General features: G+C 37.7%; 1 protein-coding gene across 1 annotated transcript; it reads left to right on the forward strand.

Moving 5' to 3' along the window:
• The first annotated feature begins 61 nt into the window (after positions 1–61).
• On the forward strand, positions 62–18,214 carry LOC127414336 (putative nuclease HARBI1). The gene is made up of 4 exons (XM_051652264.1): positions 62–684; positions 851–1,119; positions 1,515–1,627; positions 18,068–18,214. Exons 1-4 carry the CDS (start codon positions 62–64, stop codon positions 18,212–18,214), a joined length of 1,152 nt encoding a protein of 383 aa, XP_051508224.1.
• Positions 18,215–19,922: the final 1,708 nt, after the last annotated feature.

Below are 19,922 nucleotides of genomic sequence, written 5' to 3' on the forward strand. Positions count from 1 at the left end.
TTTAGAAACATTTCACGATAATGAGCTTTTAAAAAGGTATCGCCTTAATCGCGAGGGTATTATGAGTGTAGTAGAGCTAGTCAGGGATGCAGTCACTTCACCAACAAATAGAAACAACCCAGTAACACCGGAGATCAAGGTTTTGACAGCTCTACACTACTTGGCCACAGGGAAAATGCAGCTATGCAGCGCAGATGAACTAGTTATATCTCAGCCATCCATCAGTAGAATATTGCATCAAACAATAAATGCCCTCTTCAGACCCCACATCGTCCGACAATTCATATGGTTTCCTCTTGATGTTCGCCAGCTACAAAGAAACAAAGTCCACTTCATGGCCATAGCTGGACTGTTCGGTGTAGTTGGTGCTATAGATGGGACACATGTCAGAATCATTGCGCCATCACAACATGAACACGCATTTGTAAACAGAAAAAAAAATCATAGCATTAACACACAGGTGGTTTTTGATGCCAACTACAATATTCTGGTCATTGTCGCCAAGTGGCCAGGCACAACACATGACTCCCAGATCCTACAGGAGAGTGGCCTGAGGCTGCTGTTTGAGAGGCATCATGTCCCAGCTAGATGTCACTTGGTGGGGGACAGTGGCTATCCCTGCAGGACGTGGCTCCCCTCACCTTACATCCACCCACAACTGGGACCTCAGTTAAATTACAACAGGTAAGCTCACAAAATGTTTGCTTTCCTTTTGAAATTATAGTTATATTGGTCACACAAACACCTTAAATAAAAAGTACTGAAAAAAGATGTTACATATAGAACATAGTATACTGCATTGAACCTCAATATGTATTCACAGTCTCACTCAAGACATTATATGTTTTAGAGTCCACAAGAAAACTCGCAGTGTTATAGAAAGGGGCATTGGGCAGATGAAACGTCGTTTTCATTCCCTACATGGGGAAATCCGGCTAACTCCAGACAAAGCAAGCAGGATCATTACTGTCTGTGCCATTCTGCACAACCTGTGCAAGCAACAAAATATCCCACAGCCAGAGGAGTATGAAGAAGATGATGACGATGATGATGATGATGACGACGATGTTGCTGCTGCTGATGATGATGAAGGCGGAGTGGCTGTTCACATACTACAAAGTGGATTGGCATACAGGGACCACTTCACCAATACACAATTTAGGTAAACCATCCCAACAACAATATCCTGCTAATAAGAGCAGCATCACAGATTAGGAGAGTAATGTCACTTTTCAGCTCAAAAAGTGCGATAGTGCAGATACATGGACCTTGGCTTACCAAGCAATAATAAGCACTTAAATTACAATTGTTGTAGCTTTACCTTGCATCTACACAAATTAGTCAAAACACAAGTTATTGTAATGTATTTATTCAAGAGATTCTCTGTCTTTAAGCATCTTCAGTTTCTGAGAATATTACTCCTCCTGTAAGTGGAGGAGCCTCTCCTGTGTGTCGAGGAGCCTATGCTGTTTCTTTAATAAACTAATTTTGAGCTCCAATTTCTGTTCCAACAGAGATGCTGATGGAGCAGGACCACCACCAGTCACTGCAGGACTGGCAGGAGCAGGGCCTGGAGAGAGGGCAGCAGGAGCCAGGGGGCAAGAAGAAGGGGGCAGGACAAAGGGGGGTAGGAGGGAGGGGGGCAGGAAGAAGGGGGCAGGAGCATTGCCATGATTGGCAACTGAAGTGTTGGCCCTAAAAGAGAGAGTTTTGGCATCTTATTTTGTCTAGCCTATGTATCTTTGTGAGGCATTTACAAAATTATTATTATTATTTTGAAAGTCATTGTTATTATATAATTCTCAATTGATTTATTAAACATGAGAATCATTAATGACTGTCCCAGTTATGAATAATTATTTACATTTTTATGCATTTGGCAGATGCTTTTATCCAAAGCAACTTACAGTGCCCTTATTACAGGGACAATCCCCCTGGAGCAATGGGGGAGTTAAGTGCCTTGCTCAAGGACACAATGGTGGTGGCTGTGGGGATTGAACCAACAACCTTTTGCTTACCAATTCAGTGCTTTAGTCCACTACACCACCACCAATCCACACAATTATATGAGGCAAATGTTCCATTAAAAAACTTACCCATCGAGTTTTGTTTAGCAGTTGCATTGCAGGGTCAGTGCACCCCTCCAGCCCCATTATGCTGGTGTCTGAGTGCCCAAGGACACTGTACACCATTGAGGCAATAGGTGATAGAGCCTTGGGTGCTGAGCCTCCTCCTCATAAATGCAAGAAATATTTTGAATTCTAGATTTTAATCTGCGATGACATAACAAGGTTAATTTATGTATAGGCAAAATGCATTGAACGATGGAGAATTGCAATCAAGTTGAAAATAATGTCCTATTACCTGTGGCAGTTGTTTGTCGCTTGAATTCTGCAATCTCTGCCCTTGCCAGAGACTGCAAACAATACCACAGTCATCTCTGCTTCTGGACAGAAGTGGGAAAGCCGCATTTATTTGCACACATACTGTATATTTCCCATGCTTCTTTTTTGGTTTTGGAAGTTATCACATCTCCAAATTTCCTTCTAATTAAGTCCTTTTCATGTACAAGTTGGGCAAGAAGTAACAGCTGTTCTTGCGTCCAGTTTGGTTTTCTTTTACATTTGCACAACATCTTACTATCAGCCATGATTATTCTAGTCTGTTAATTAAAAGGCTGCTTATATACAGATCTGCTAATTGTTTACGAGATGCAGACATGTAAGAGGCTGACAATTAGCGGAAAATATACTTGTTGAATTAGTGACACTTAGCCTACATTTTAAAATCGTCATTTGAATATGGCAACATTTTTATTTTAAAAATCTTTATTTGAATATGGCAACATGATACCTCATTCTATAATATTTCTATGATTAAATCACTGACAGAGACCCATCCCCTATCAGCCAATCACTGTGGGCATAGTTAGTAAGCATGTTGACACCATCCATAGCAACGAGGTCAACCCTGCCTTTTCTCTTAGCTTAAGATTTCTCACAATTCCTTAATAAAAGTTGGTCTCAGCAGCTTTGTGAATAGGTTTTAAGAGGAAACTCTTACCTAAGAACTTTTACTGCTATTTAGGAGAACTCTTAGTGGTAAGATAAAATGTTTTGTGAATACGGCCCCAGACCTTTAGCTCATTTAAATGGAACTGAATAACATTTGAGGCAATTACTTAAGCAATTGGTTGATTCTTTCAACAGAATCACATTCACTAATGCAGGGGAATTACATGACTATCAGTTTAAACAGAGAGCATGATTGTTTGATCATGTCCTATTGCAGATAGAAAATAAAAAATTAAGCAGCATGGGATGCATGTCAGAAAATGAATAAATAAGAAATGACAAAGACCCGTTTAGGAGTGAAGCCACCATCCCGTTTGACAGAAAACACATGTTTCTGTAGCTCAACTGGTATGGCCCAGTGCTACTGTAGCAAAGCCGAGGTTGTTCGTTTGATTCATATGGAACATACAAATGGATCAAATGTACACCTTGAATACACTGTTTGTTGCTTTGGACTTATGGGCATTCTGTTTTACAGCAGCCCTTGCAAAAAGTTTGAAAATTCTCAAATAATTGAACATACTGAAAAAAGATGTGAACAAAACTTATACAAAACACAGTGAAAGACAGCTGTGGCAGGTAGTGAAGGTGGTTAAAACTAGTGGTCGACCGATAAATCGGCCAAAATTCTGACTTTTTAATTATCGCATTGGCCGATAAATTTTCCCGTTTGGCTGATGTGAAGTTACTGAGACATGTAAACGACCAGTCATTGTTCGTTTTCTTGTTACGTGCCATTGTGTTACTACAGTAATAGACCGGTGTGCAACACAGTCTCATTTAAAAGGTCCACATATCAGAGCCGCGGCAGAAGTGTTTGAGCTCAGAATGTTAAAGTGCTTGCCTGTTTCATTCTCCCTCTCTCTCCTCAGCAGTTCCCTGTAACTTTTAAATGTCTTGTCTAATGATAAAAAGGCAAATATCAATAAAACAAATATCATATACTGTCTGCAAATATGCGCATATCTCGTTTAAACAGATATAGAATAAACCAAACTCACACAACTTCAGCAGATCCAGCATCCTGTGGAGCGCTCATTTATTTACCTCTAAAGCATGTATTCTAACAGTCACTCCTCAACAGTTCCCTGTCACCTTAAATGTTCTTTTCTAATGATAAAAGGCAAACATCAATAAAACTTGTATTATATACCATTTGCAAATATGCAGATATCTAGTTTAAACAGATGTAATTCACAAACCTCACAAAAATCCAGCGTTTTCTTCCTGTCGAGTGCTCGTCTAATACCTTCCTCTGAAGTGCGTATTCTATCAGCCAGAATCAAAACTTCAGGATCAGGATCAAAAGTTGATCTGATTCATAAATCATGACGGTCTGACCTGTGACAATCCAAGCAGGCGATCTAGGCCATTTAAACTGTCAGGAGATTGAGGCTTGTGCTGGATCCGCATGAGCGTGTGAGTGCAACTTCAAGGCTGCATCCGAAACCAGGAAAATGTTGCCTCCGGAGGCTGTATGAGGAGGTAGGATGAAAATAAGGTGCTTTTCAAACTGTTTGGAGACCAGTTTCTTGAAGAATTCCATTCAATCAAAACAGCTGTTAGTTAAGCCATTAACTGATTAGGCAACAAGGTAGCAAGTCAGCTGCCTACGTTTTTGGATGCAGCCCAAAGTAAAAGCGCTTCACGTGTGCTATAAGTAGATGTCTTATTCACTATGCACTGCATGTACAATTGGTCTGATTCGGTATTTTTCGGGTAAATACGCCTGTTAATGTGGACATGCCATCCATCGTTGCTGGACTACTGTGTGTACTGTTATTTCCTTCTTCCTAATATATTAACATTTCTTCATGTGCAAATAAATGACTAAAATATGACAACTAAACAGAAATCTGAAGAAACTGCTATCTACCATTTAAAATACAATATATATATATATATATTTAGTTTTGTGTGAAATTGAGTAAATATAGTGCTAAATAAGAGTTTATATATACAATATATATATATATATATATTAGCAATTTTATGTTTGTTATTTACTACATTAAATTGTGTGATTTATTGGCACAGTATCTGCCTATCAGCCACCCTGCACTCTGGATATCGGCATCGGCCATTAAAAAGCCCATATCAGTCAACCACTAGTTAAAACATGAACTAATTCCCTTGTCTTAACAATGGACGAAAAATAATTTGCTAAATCTTTCCCTTTCAGCTAACTCAGTGTGAGGAATGATTAGTTGAAATAGACTGGCACTAGTGGGTCAATTCTAGTGTGTTTCTTAGAAGTCAAAAAAGCCAAGAACTTGCTAATAAAATAAAATGCTGTTCTATTTTTGTACAAAATTGAACCCTTCCCACAGAGTCTACATACTCGTCATTGGTTGGGCATTATACCTCCACATGTGGTAGAAAAGCTTATTCACTGTAGGTCTTTATACCATTTCCCCCCACATTTTTAAAGCAATTACATAAGCTATTTCTAAAGCAAATGCCAAAAAGATGGTTTAAATGTGTTATTGCTGAATGCACGCAGAGTTAGTGATACCTGGTTTATGTTTATAAATTTCCCCAATGAACACCTCTTATAGTATGCAAACCCACCCTTCATGGCCACTGGTCTTCAGGTTGATTTAAACTATCAACTAAAACAGAAATCTGAAATGTCATTACAGTCATTATTTTTTTCATCTTTTACTCTTTAACAAAAATCAAATGTGTAAAGTCTCATTTCAACACATTTTAAACATCATTTAAGATTTGAAATGAGACAAAATGGGTTCACCGGTGACTATGTGAAAATAATCATTACATTTGTGTGAAGAAACGTCTGGACTTGCATAGTTTCAGAGGGTGAAATAACACAATATTTTTTCCTTAACAGTAGCTATTTAATTTAATATCTTAATATCTTAATAATTTTATGCTTTAGATTTAGAGTATGCTTGCACTTTAAACTTAGCTGAAGACTCGCATTGTCTCTGCAGACACCATATGAATATTATTAATTAGTAGTAAGTGCCATTAAAGTAAAATCTTTAGCAATCTTTCAATTCGGCATGCACACCATTCAGATCTGTTTGTGTACAAAAAACGATGAAGCTATGTTTACTACTACTGTATATTGTTATTGCAACAAAATTCCATATGGATAATTTCTTTTTACACCGGATGTCAAGCCTTTGTTGTTGTACTCATTTGGTTTTGAAAAGAGAATTGATAAATTAACTTGTGCAATAAGTCAGTAATATTTGAGGACTGGTACAATAAGGTTCTGAAGAAATATGATTTAAATTAAGTTCACAATGATGTTTTATAATACTCTGCCATTACAATTATTTTGTATCATGATTGCTGGAGTGTCAAGAAGCCAAACAAAATGTTGACTTCATGCAGACAGTGAAATAAAACCTCATCTAATCAGAAAACAGTCATGACCCAGTGACCATAACACTACTCATAATTATCCTTCTCACATTAGCATGCAGCCCAATAAAGTGAATAACAACAGAACTGCCATTCAGGACTTATAAATATTGAGTGCCACATTCCATTAGTACACATTTTCCATGTAGTTTTAAATGATTGAAGTGTTGTCTAATACTGAAATTACTGAATTCTTTAAATATGAATTTCTTTTAATGGCCCATGATGATTCCTGTCACTCTGAAATGACACTAAATGAACAAAAACATATATAAGATAAATCTATATCCAAGGACAAGTCATATTATAAAGGTAGGATATGTAAACACATTTGTCAAGCAAATGCACTAATGTAAATCTAATTTGTGAAGGAAATGAAATACATATGGCAACAATGAGAACAGAACAATTACTGAAAGAACACAAAATAACTGAACACCTGGGCCCTAAATGCGAGAGCAACAATTGCACCAACAAGTTCCAAAATGAGACAAATAGCCAGGGTGTAAAGAAACTGCAAGTAGGCAATAGTAAACAGTGGATCTAAAGTGAGACACAGACATGGGAACAGAAACAAATGAAAAGCAATAGTCATGGATCTCAGTTAATCTCCTACACAGACAATGAGTCCTTGTATGTGTGTACAGCACCCAGTAACATATTCATAAGGCAGATGGACCACTGAATACAAATAGCTCATAACATGATTCAATTCCTATCAGCTTGTTTTCTTGCTAGTGTGTGATTGGGGCGATGTATCAACATAGAGATTGGAAAATAAGAGGACAGCCTTCTCCATTTGATGCACTTTTCCTCTCCTGCTCTGAAACAGGATGTGCTTTTAATATTGTCTCTTATTTTCAGACCTACTTTGAACCCTGTTGAAAATGAAACAGTAATTACATTTTAAGAGTTTAATACGCTCAGAGCTCTGCTTTTGTTTTGACCATGTGAGGCCTAAGCAAAGAGAGAGAGTGGCCATTTTCATATTGGGTTTGATTGGTATTGCGGTAAATGTGTGCGAAGTTCATGTTGGTTTATGTAAATGTCACAGTAGTTTACGGTTCACAGTAAATGTCACTCAAGTATTATTTTAATAATTCATTTATTCATATGATTAATATTTTCTAGTTAACTGTACTTGATTAACTGATTAATTTTCTGCACTGAATTCTTTTTATAGCAAAATATTAAGAGTAGGTAAACTGCTATTCATCATCTTTTTTAAACTCAGTTAATTAAATAAGAACGTTTCTAATCGAGATCCTCATTGTTTTTGGGCCAGATAAATGCTCTTATTGTAAAACGGTCTATTAGTCTTATTGTTATACATTTAAAAAGATTGAACCCTTAATTAGTATCAATTTAGTTTAATGTAGAGCTACTTTTTTGTTAGTAGCTTGTAGTGTAGTTAATTACATTACAGTTTAACTACTTTGAAAATTTACTTTCAAAATAATTAAAATTTCTGTCTTCCACAAGCCCCCTATCATTATTTTGCTCCTTTCTCCCTACAAAAGCATCATTATATAATTAACAGAACATGAAGTGGTTTGTGCTGAAAATCAATATTGTTTAAATAATAAGAAATGTGCTGAAGTAAAGCTTTTGTGCTGCAAAAATCCAACCTGGTCTCATTGTGAAAACGTGACTATATAAATTTTTGCTAAACTTGTTATACGTGTCTACAGGTACAATTCCCTGCAGTTTCCAGGTGAAATGAACACTAGAGGCACTACAACAACTGTGTGTTTTATTCACTCAAGTCATGACTTTAATGGCTGATTATGACTTTAAAAATACTTATTTTTCTATCTATTACTCATGCCCTGCTATTTTATGATACTGACACACTTTTACTCAAACACATCTTTTGAAAAACAATACATTTTTAATGCTTGCATTACAGACTCACCTACATATATACACTTATTCCAACATGATTAACTTGTGCGGTAGCTCACCTGATAGGGTATTGGACTTACAGTCATAGGACTGTGGTTCAAGTCCAGCCATGAACTTAAAGCTGACACATAACATGACAAAGTCATTGAAGCAGCATGACATGGTAGTTGCTTCAGAAATTGTGCTTTTTAGATTTAGGCACTGATACAGTAAGGATGTTTTTTTAACATCTCATATTTATTTTAAAACACTAATGGTTAGGTTCATGCGTTTATTTGGTAAGGATGTCTTTTTAAACGTCTCATTTATATTTTAAAACACTATTGGTTAGGTTTAGGCATTGATTTGGTAAGGATGTCTTTTTTAAACATCTCATTTACATTTTAAAACACTATTGGAATGGGGGCTTGAGTAGCTCAGCGAGTAAAGACGCTGACTACCACCCTTGGAGTCACGAGTTCAAATCCAGGGTGTGCTGAGTGACTCCAGCCAGGTCTCCTAAGCAACCAAATTGGCCCAGTTGCTAGGGAGGGTAGAGTCACATGGGGTAACCACCTTGTAGTCTCTATAATGTGGTTTGCTCTCGGTGGGGCACGTGGTGAGTTGTGCGTGGATGCCGCAGAGAATAGCGTGAAGCCTCCACATGCGCTATGCCTCCACAGTAACGTGCTCAACAAGCCACGTGATAAGATGCGCGGATTGATGATCTCAGATGCAAAGGCAACTGAGATTCATCCTCCGCCACCCAGATTGAGGCAAGTCACTATGCCACCACGAGGACTTACAGTGCATTGGGAATTGGGCATTCCAAATTGGGGAGAAAGAGGGGAGACAAAAAAAAAAAAAAAAAAAAAGTCACTATTGGTTAGGTTTAGGCGTTGATTTGGTAAGGATGTCTTTTTGAAACGTCTCATTTATATTTTAAAACACTATTGGTTAGGTTCAGGAAAAAGTTTTAGGTTAGGGAGGTATGTTTAAAAAATTACATCTAAAATTCACCTTAAAACCGCATCTGATTACGACACCATTTTACTTGCTTTTGGTGCCCCCAGCTGGACATTTCACTGTAAAACTGCAGCCAAACGTGTTACAGGTGCATCTTAATAAATTAGAATGTCGTGGAAAAGTTCATTTATTTCAGTAATTCAACTCAAATTGTGAAACTCGTGTATTAAATAAATTCAATGCACACAGACTGAAGTAGTTTAAGTCTTTGGTTCTTTTAATTGTGATGATTTTGGCTCACATTTAACTAAACCCACCAATTCACTATCTCAAAAAATTAAAATACATCATAAGACCAATAAAAAAAACATTTTTAGTGAATTGTTGGCCTTCTGGAAAGTATGTTCATTTACTGTATATGTACTCAATACTTGGTAGGGGCTCCTTTTGCTTTAATTACTGCCTCAATTCGGCGTGGCATGGAGGTGATCAGTTTGTGGCACTGCTGAGGTGGTATGGAAGCCCAGGTTTCTTTAACAGTGGCCTTCAGCTCATCTGCATTTTTTGGTCTCTTGTTTCTCATTTTCCTCTTGACAATACCCCATAGATTCTCTATGAGGTTCAGGTCTGGCGAGTTTGCTGGCCAGTCAAGCACACCAACACCATGGTCATTTAACCAACTTTTGGTGCTTTTGGCAGTGTGGGCAGGTGCCAAATCCTGCTGGAAAATGAAATCAGCATCTTTAAAAAGCTGGTCAGCAGAAGGAAGCATGAAGTGCTCCAAAATTTCTTGGTAAACGGGTGCAGTGACTTTGGTTTTCAAAAAACACAATGGACCAACACCAGCAGATGACATTGCACCCCAAATCATCGCAGACTGTGGAAACTTAACACTGGACTTCAAGCAACTTGGGCTATGAGCTTCTCCACCCTTCCTCCAGACTCTAGGACCTTGATTTCCAAATGAAATACAAAACTTGCTCTCATCTGAAAAGAGGACTTTGGACCACTGGGCAACAGTCCAGCTCTTCTTCTCCTTAGCCCAGGTAAGACGCCTCTGACATTGTCCGTGGTTCAGGAGTGGCTTAACAAGAGGAATACGACAACTGTAGCCAAATTCCTTGACATGTCTGTGTGTGGTGGCTCTTGATGCCTTGACCCCAGCCTCAGTCCATTCCTTGTGAAGTTCACCCAAATTCTTGAATCGATTTTGCTTGACAATCATAAGGCTGCGGTCCTCTCGGTTGGTTGTGCATCTTTTTCTTCCACACTTTTTCCTTTCACTCAACTTTCTGTTAACATGCTTGGATACAGCACTCTGTGAACAGCCAGCTTCTTTGGCAATGAATGTTTGTGGCTTACCCTCCTTGTGAAGGGTGTCAATGATTGTCTTCTGGACAACTGTCAGATCAGCAGTCTTCCCCATGATTGTGTAGCCTAGTGAACCAAACTGAGAGACCATTTTGAAGGCTCAGGAAACCTTTGCAGGTGTTTTGAGTTGATTAGCTGATTGGCATGTCACCATATTCTAATTTTTTGAGATAGTGAATTGGTGGGTTTTTGTTAAATGTGAGCCAAAATCATCACAATTAAAAGAACCAAATACTTAAACTACTTCAGTCTGTGTGCACTGAATTTATTTAATACACGAGTTTCACAATTTGAGTTGAATTACTGAAATAAATGAACTTTTCCACGACATTCTAATTTATTGAGATGCACCTGTATACAGCACGTAAATTTGCAAAAATGTTGTCACGTTCATGTAAAATTCATGAGACCAGGCTGCAAAAATCTGATGGAAAAATGAAAACTTACCACTTTGAGAAGGCACAAGTTGTCTCTGAGAGATGCCAGGAACCTAAAGAAGGGGACAATGAACATGATCACACCCAGAACAATGAGGATAAAGGCAAGAGCCAGAAATGCTCCCTCCAGGGTTTTGTAGCATTGCCGCTCCACTGCTGCATAAATCCAATGGCCAAAATTAAGCCACCTATAAACTGAGATAAGTCAGAATTTGCCATTAATACAAAACTAGATCAGAGTAGGGGTGATGATCAACAATATTTCAGTGATACAAAAATCTTTAGAAGGCACATGGGTCAAAAACTACAGGCTACAGTGTGAAACTTTAATTTGGATACATGGACTTCAAAACAAGAATTTGTATATAATTTAACTTTTCTATCCATACATTGAAAGTGAATGGTGACAGAGACTAACATTAGGCCTATACCTAACGTCTTTGTGTTCCATGGAAGAAAGAAAGTCATATGGGTGTGTGCAAAATGAGGGTGAATAAATGATGACAGAACTTTAATCTTGGGGTGAACTATCCATTTAAAACAACAAGCATATTCTTTAGTATTCATTTCTACATTTAAAGGTATCTATGGATAAAACAATAGCAAAGTAGAGCTATGATAAATGCTGACCTCCTGAGCTAATGTATTCTAACCTTGAATCTTAATAGCTCCCCTGATGGGTTAAGTTTGATTTCCATTTGAAAAAAATTCTGCATGATTATCATACTCTACTTATCTTGAGCTGTTGCTCACTAATTAAAGAATTAAAGCAAGGCCTGAACCACAAAGCATTTCTGTGTCACAATGAAGGAGGTGAAATGTGTTATGTGAAAAGTAATAGGAAAAACAGATATCACTGAAGATGTGCATCAGTGGCACAGAACAGCAAATGCACTTGTGGAATAAACACTAAGCTCCACTGATATAGCTTAATGGCATAATCTAATAAAACCCAACATAATGGGACACTCATAATTGCAGTAAAACCCCTTTATGCCTGTTAACACACTTTGTGTGTGAGTGTGTGTATGCATATACAATAGGCTTTTGCAGTAGATTTGTTTTGCTATTGCATTCCTTATTGTTCTGAGCTGTCCTTGAACTACATATTTTACTATTTTACTGCAGATTTCAGCAGAATTTGACCACCCCTCATTCACATGTTACTCATCCCCTGCCTCTTAGGTTTTTGTTTATGAAATGTTTTAGCTAATTTTATTACGATTTAGGCCACTAATAAGAGAATAATACTCTCAGCTCTGTTTAACTTACTACAGTATAAATAGTCAAATGAGTACAGGTATTTTAGAATCATTATGAAGTTATTGTAATCAATGCTTATGATATAATTGTTGTCCATTATTCTGTGTTAACCTTTGAGCATTATATTAAGGTTCAATACCAAACTAATGCATTATTAATAAGAGATATTTCAAAACTGCCTTTATTGCCTTCTGTTGCTTATATTTAGAAGCATGTCAGTGATGAAATCCCTGTGGGAGGTACAGATAGATTGGAAAACAAATGAAAACAAAAAGCGTCTTATGTTTAGATACTTCAATAAAGTTTCAAAAGCCTTCTTGGAAACTGTCTGGAAAGTGTCAACCAGAGCAATGACCTTTTATAGCCAACTTTTAAGACAGCACAAAGGTCGATGGAGCCTAGTCCACCACCACTCCACACATTTTGGTAATTTATCTTTTATTATTTATTATTGGTATTTAATTTTTATGCCTATACAAGCAGCTTTTATGATCTCATATTAACTGAAAGAATACATGGCATATTTGTACTTTTAAAGATGTATTTATCACACATCAGAACCATTTCCATGAATTGGCTCTATCACTCTACTATCTCCTCTCCACCAACAGCTGCTGTGTGGTGAGCGTACTGGCGCAGTATGGGGCGGTCACATCATCCAGGTGGATGCTGGATATAGGTGGTGGTTGAGGAGAACCACCTGTTTACTATGTAAAGTGCTTTGAGTGTAATGCCAGAAAGTGCTATATAAGTGTAATGTGTGTTCATTCATTTAAAATGAACTAGTGAAGGAAGTAAGGAGACTAAAATGGTTAAAAACATAACACGTCATGACACATTATGCATAAAATACCCATTTACAGCTGCAAAGATGTACAATTTAAAATAATTTCAAGTAGCATCCAGAATCCAGACTTTATGCACACACTCCTATGCCATTGAGCCAATCAATTATTTTAACTCCTTCACCCTTACCAAGCTAAGAAAGTAGTACACAAGAAAAAGAATGCTGCAAATACGTTAAATGTTTTTAAGATGACCTTTTCCCAGTTTGCATGAGTGCATATCAATCAACAGAAATGGTAAGATTTGATGTACACCATTGTCTTCATTAGCAGAATAGCAACACAAAAGCTCTCCACACATAATAATTCACCCTTTCAAAGAAAACAAGTCAAGTCAAGTCACAATACACACTGTTTCAAAGCAGCTTTACAGTGGTTTTCTGAGTTACCGCAGATTTAGTGAGTTCGAACCAGTCTGGCCATTCTCTGTTGACCTCTTTCATCAACAAGGCATTTCCGTCCACAGAACAGCCCCTCACTAGATTTTTTTGTTTGTTTTTGGCACCATTCTTAGTAAATTCTAGAGACTGTTGTGTGTGAAAATCCCAGGAGATCAGCAGTTACAGAAATATTCAAACCAGCCCGTCTGGCACCAACAATCATCCATGCGATTTTCTAATCAGCCAATCGTGCGGCAGCAGTGCAGTACATAAAATCATGCAGATACATGCCAAGAGCTTCAGTTAATGTTCACATCAACCAACCATCAGAATGGGGAAAAAATGTGTTCTCAGTGATTTGGACTGTGGCATGATTTTTGGTGCCAAATGGGCTGGTTTGAGTATTTCTATAACTGCTGATCTCCTGTGATTTTCACGCACAACAGTCTCTAGAATTTACTCTGAATGGTGCTAAAAACTAAAAACATCCAGTGAGGGGGAGTTCTGTGGACGGAAACACCTTGTTGTTGAGAGAGATCAACAGAGAATGGCCATTTCAACTCGACCATCCTTTTCTTAAAAAAAAAAAAAAGCAAAAATCAAGGGTACAGTGAGGCACTTACAATGGAAGTTGATGCATGGGGTCCATTTTTGGAGGGTTTAAACACAGAAATGTGAAGCTTATAATTTTATAAAAGCACTAACATTAATTCTTCTGTTAAAACGTGTTTACTTGAGTAGTAAAGTTGTTTACATCTACATTTTTACATTAGAGTTTTACCGTAAAACTCTAATGTAAGAATTACATTTAACCGTTTTAGAGTTTACCGCATTATGTTGTCATGGCAATGAAGTTGCAGAATTGTATATAACAACACAAAAAAGGTTAGTAAGTGATTTATGACAATAAAATAATTTAACACCGTAAACACACATATTACGTCTTGTGGCTATACTTTTGAAACAGTGAGCATTTTAAAGTATGACATTTCTGCACCACTAGCGCCACAAAATGGAATTGCAAAAATAAACTTTGTTTTCAGAACAGCTTTCTGTTTTGCCTTGTCTTCTGTTGTTCAAACAAATAGATAGTCCCGCCCCCAACTCACGCCACTGGCCGAGTCAATGTAATTGTGTTTGTATAGAGGGGTCGCTTAAAAAAAACAGAGGATTTACATAGCGCTATAGAGACAATACAGTTTTCGAGAAAATCAACCTATGAACGGCTTACTTATAGTCGTCTCTGCACATTAAGCTGAGATAGGACAAAGTATTTTAACACAGAAAAAGTTACATACTTCAGCTTTAACGATTCGCTTCCATTCTAGTGCCTCACTGTAACCTTGATTTTTTTTTTTTTTTTTAAGAAAAGGAGCGACGAGTCTAAATCAATTTTTGTGGAAATCAACATTATGCCACAAATGCTGTCGATTGAGCTTTACTTGTACTGAACCCAAAATATTCCTTTAAAATTATATTGAATACCAAAGCTCACCTCATGGAATACTGATACAACAATGCAGGCCTATACTGTGACCATGTACAAATGAAATGAAGTCAAGCAAAGTCATTATTATTTGTATAGAGCTTTTCACAACACACATCGTTTCAAAACAGCTTTACAGAAAATGAAACTGTAATATCTATAAAGTCTTAGAGTCATAATTGTGTAGTTTGATTAAATATGACTGTAAATTGTGTGTAAAAAATAAATAATTATATATTAACTGTATTTAGAACCCCAGTGAGCAAGCCATACGCGACTGTGGCAAAGGACACAAAACTCTATATTGGCCTAATAGCCTTTGACTCCATACTAGATTAGGGACTTCATCACTATGTTTACACACAGAAAATATAACCATAGAGTGTAACACTTTTTGGTTTTTATTGCATAATTGAAATTGGTTCGTTTTTCCAAAATACCATATAAATTAACAAATAAATACAATGTAGTGGAAAAACAGTTGATGTGTTCAACAGCAAGTTACTAAAAATCTCGATAAATAAACGAGTAAAAACACAGGCTGTGTCTCGTTTGGAAGGCTGCGTGTTAGGTAGGACGCGTCCTTTGAAGGCTGCAGTATACCGAGTGTCCTCCTTTAAACAAGTCTCGTTTAAACGAGACGGCCTTCGTAGGACAAACGGAAACGGAACGTAACATGGTTGCTATGACAGCACGCCACTCTTTAACAAGCGCGAGCGCTTTGAGTGAGAAGGGAACAAAGTCCCTCTGGAAGGGAATGTATGAGAAAAGAAAACTGATTTTACAAGTGTACTTTTAGTCTAATACTTTATTTTAATTATATATTACTATAATTATACATATTATATACTCTGCACCCATCTACTGAGGTACTTCAACTTAACATTACTTGCGTTTGAACATCATATTTACGGGCAAATTGGCGTAATTTTTTTTTTGACATTTCCGTTGAAGCAAAGAATTGTGGGTTGTGAGTGCCCATGAAGGATATACCTCATGCATCCTCCGAATTCCCATGAAAGAAGGTCGCATTCGAAGTGTCCTACTTGCTTTTCTGAAACAAGACAGCCTCGATGATGTATGCGGCCGAGAAATGCGACCTCCGGAGAACGCATCCTTCCAAACGAGGCACAGCCACAGTTAGCCTCCTACTCTTGAGGAGGGCATGGTCAAGAACCCTGGAACAGTTTAACGAGTGACCTACTGTATAATACAATTAATTAAATATGTATAAACCTATATAGAACTATAAATGCTACGATTAGGAAACTTCAAATATTTTACAACTGTATAACCTTTCCTTTCTGAAAGTATAAACACAAATTGCACAAATTTGCTGACATAGCATCATGGCCATACCTCAATGATTTATTACACAGGCGAGAATAAAAAAAATAAAAAACAAGAACTCAAACTCACCTAGAAGAGTGTTGCATATACGATTAATGAGAACTTGAGAAAGAGGTATGAGCACCTTTTGCAATATCGGACCTAATTTGACATGCCTCTAACTGTCGCTCAACATGTTCCTGTAAACACTTTCTGGTTTGTTTGCTTCGTCTGTGCGAGCAGAGCTCTGAGGTTCGTCCAAAGGGAGCACGGCATTTCCCACGCTTTTAGGAGTTTGTTTTACGGTTGTAAAGAACATTTTTCAAACTGTATGCATGCTTAATGATTAAACACTATAACTATTGCTCCATAAAAGCAAACATAGGATAAGAATGTTTTTTTTCATTCTAACCATATTGTAACCAGCCCTGCTCCATCCGCTTCAAGCAGGATTCGAAACGGCGAATGCAGCATGGGAGACGGGCGTGCTAACGAGGAGGCTAAAGGCTACAGCCTCTAGTGTCAGTCGCAAATGCGCCTCTTGAGGCCAGGGGAGTGAGGTGTATACACATTGCACAGCACATACCAGCTGGCCACCATTACACTCACCCCCCTAAACCTCAATCCCATCCGGGTCACGGCACCACTGTAACCGTTCCTGCTCAACCCGCTACGAGCAGAATTCAAACCGGCGTCTCCAGCATGCTAACGAGGCTAAAGGCTACAACCTCTAGTGTCAGTCGCTAGTGCGCCTCTTGAAGCCAGGAGAGTGAGGTTCATACACACTGCCCAGCACGTACCAGCTGGCCACCGTCACACTCACCCCCCTAAACTTCACTCCCATCCGGGTCACAGCACCACTGTAACCGGTCCTGCGTGACCATCTGCACCTCCAGCATGGGAGGCGGGCACGCTAATGAGGAAGCTAAAGGCTACAGCCTCTAACCTCAGTTGCTAGTGCGCATCTTGAGGCCAGGGGATTGAGGTTTATACACACTGCCCAGCACGTACCAGCTGGCCACCGTTACAATAATATACAGTTTATTTTCTAACTAATAAACCAACATCTCAGACATTTCTCCATGACAAGCAATATATTCACAATGAGAAAAAAAAAATATTAATCTAAATGTTCTGGCTTAAACAACAAACAAATAAGTATGCTAAATAATTATTAGTTTATGGTACAAATTGCGAAAAACTATCGAACACGAAAAGACTTTAGTCTTATATAGCCTATGGTGAGTCGAGGTGTCTGAATAAAAGTAATGTGCACTAATTCTCTTTCCACTTTTCCCATCTGCTGTCCACACATCTGTGTCACTGCTCAGACAAAATTAACAAATATCATCTCACACAATTGGAGAAATCAGGATGACCATTGCAACATCTCAGCAGAACAAGTAGCACAGCGCAAACCTCACAAACTGTCGTAAATTGTGACATATTTCCATTAGTGGGGTTTGGCAATTATTAATGACAGCAAGCTGTCAGCAATCATCAGTCAATATCCATGCCACATTCAGCCTCTTAGGTTTTCCCAGTTTCAATAGACTTTAGGAGACTGTGGTAAAGTTAGTTTTACGTTTGACATTCGTTGGACATTCGGTTTCATAACCATTAAACTCTCTGCACACAGGGCCGTATTAACACACGGGCCCACGGCAGCGGAAGGGCCCTGAACTCTACCGTATTCTCCGCCATCGTCGTTCTTGGGAAGGCGCGCATGAAAACTCGTTCAGTGGGAGATGCTGATGCAAACACAGAAAAGGTGCGCAATGGTTAAATCCGACCATGTAGAGCATGATGATTGAGTGTGAACGTTATTCCCTACATAGCACACGGCTTATTTTTGAGAGTTTTTATTTGGTGTTTTTATATAGAATTTTTAATCCATGTAAATCAATTAAACTCCGAGACCATTTGACCTGAAGATGTCAAACCAACTGCAAATTACTCCGAACATTATCGGAGTGTCTATTTACACAGTGCAAATAGCCCATCTTGTTTGGCAGAGGCTATTTACACTAACTCCGCCCACCACTGCTCCGCGCACCACTGCTCAGACCAAACTCAAGACAGCCACAACAGATGTATTTGGGGTCAACTACTGATCAAATGAAGGCGGGCATATTTGAATTTTTCACGATGGGACAGAGACATTAAACTGGTTAATGGGTTAGACATTTAGTGGACTAAGAGATTGGATAACTAAGCTATTATTTGCGCTCCAATAGTCTGATGGAAACACAAGATTTTATAACAAACTGTGCTTTCATATGCAGTTAGAGTATCTCTGGTGTAATGATGGTATGTGTTATCACACTGGAGATCCAGGTTTGAATCCCACCCCTTGTCATACTTTTTCTCATGTCTCTACTCTTAATATTTCCTTTAATACTACTTATAGTAATAAATAAAAGAGATTCATCGCAGTGATTTGTTTCACAGTGAAGGTCGAGGAGTTGAGAGAAGGATTTTATCTGGATAAAATTAACCATGGTTTTACTGTAGTAATATTGTAGTAACCATGTGTTTTGGTGGAAACTATATATTTCTGATGTACAAACAATGGTGTTACCACAGTAACATGTTGTTAATAGTAGTTTATATTAACCATGTTTAATTTTGTGGTTACTATGATTTTACTAGAAAAATACCATGGTGATACTATGGATACTGTAGTAAAACCATGCTTAATTTTAGTAAGGTAGGGTTAGGGGTTGGTGTAGGGTATCCGTGAGACTCCAAATAAACACAATAAAAATGCTGCAGTGATGCCACTATACTGTATGTTAGTATTTAAACAGGGGTGTAAGAGTATCTGCAGCATCTAACACCATTTGCACTTAGTGCAAAGAAGATGCTTTTTGTTGCTTTTTACACTTAGTGCAAATAGCCTTTGCCGAATGTTATTCTTTATATAGAACAAGGCTTATTTTTGGGAGTTTTTATTTGGTATTTTTATATAGAATATTTAATCCATATAAATTAAATAAACTCCAAGACCATTTGACCTAAATATGTCAAACCAACTTAAGTAAACTCAGAATATTATTTCCTACATAGCACACGGCTTATTTTTGAGAGTTTTTAATTGATATTTTTTATATAGAATTTTTAATCCAAATAAATCAATTAAACATGGATTTGAACACAATTTTTTTTAACCTCTCACCATTCTCTCGTACCACCTGCAAATCGGTAAAACGTTTGACAACTTTAGTTTAAACGATCTTGAAGTTAAATGGATTTAAATATATTCTATAATATAGATATAAATATTCTATATAAAAGTACTCAAAGAAATCTGAGCAATTTGCAGTTGGTTTGACATCTTCAGGTCAAATGGTCCCTGAGTTTAATTACTTTATATGGATTAAATTTTCTATATAAAAATACCAAATAAAAACTCTCAAAAATAAGCCGTGTGCTATGTAGGGAATATTATGAGTTTACTGAAGTTGATTTGTCATCTTTAGCTCAAACGGTCC

Source organism: Myxocyprinus asiaticus, chromosome 23 (assembly GCF_019703515.2).
Source record: "Myxocyprinus asiaticus isolate MX2 ecotype Aquarium Trade chromosome 23, UBuf_Myxa_2, whole genome shotgun sequence".
Taxonomy (NCBI): domain Eukaryota; kingdom Metazoa; phylum Chordata; class Actinopteri; order Cypriniformes; family Catostomidae; genus Myxocyprinus; species Myxocyprinus asiaticus.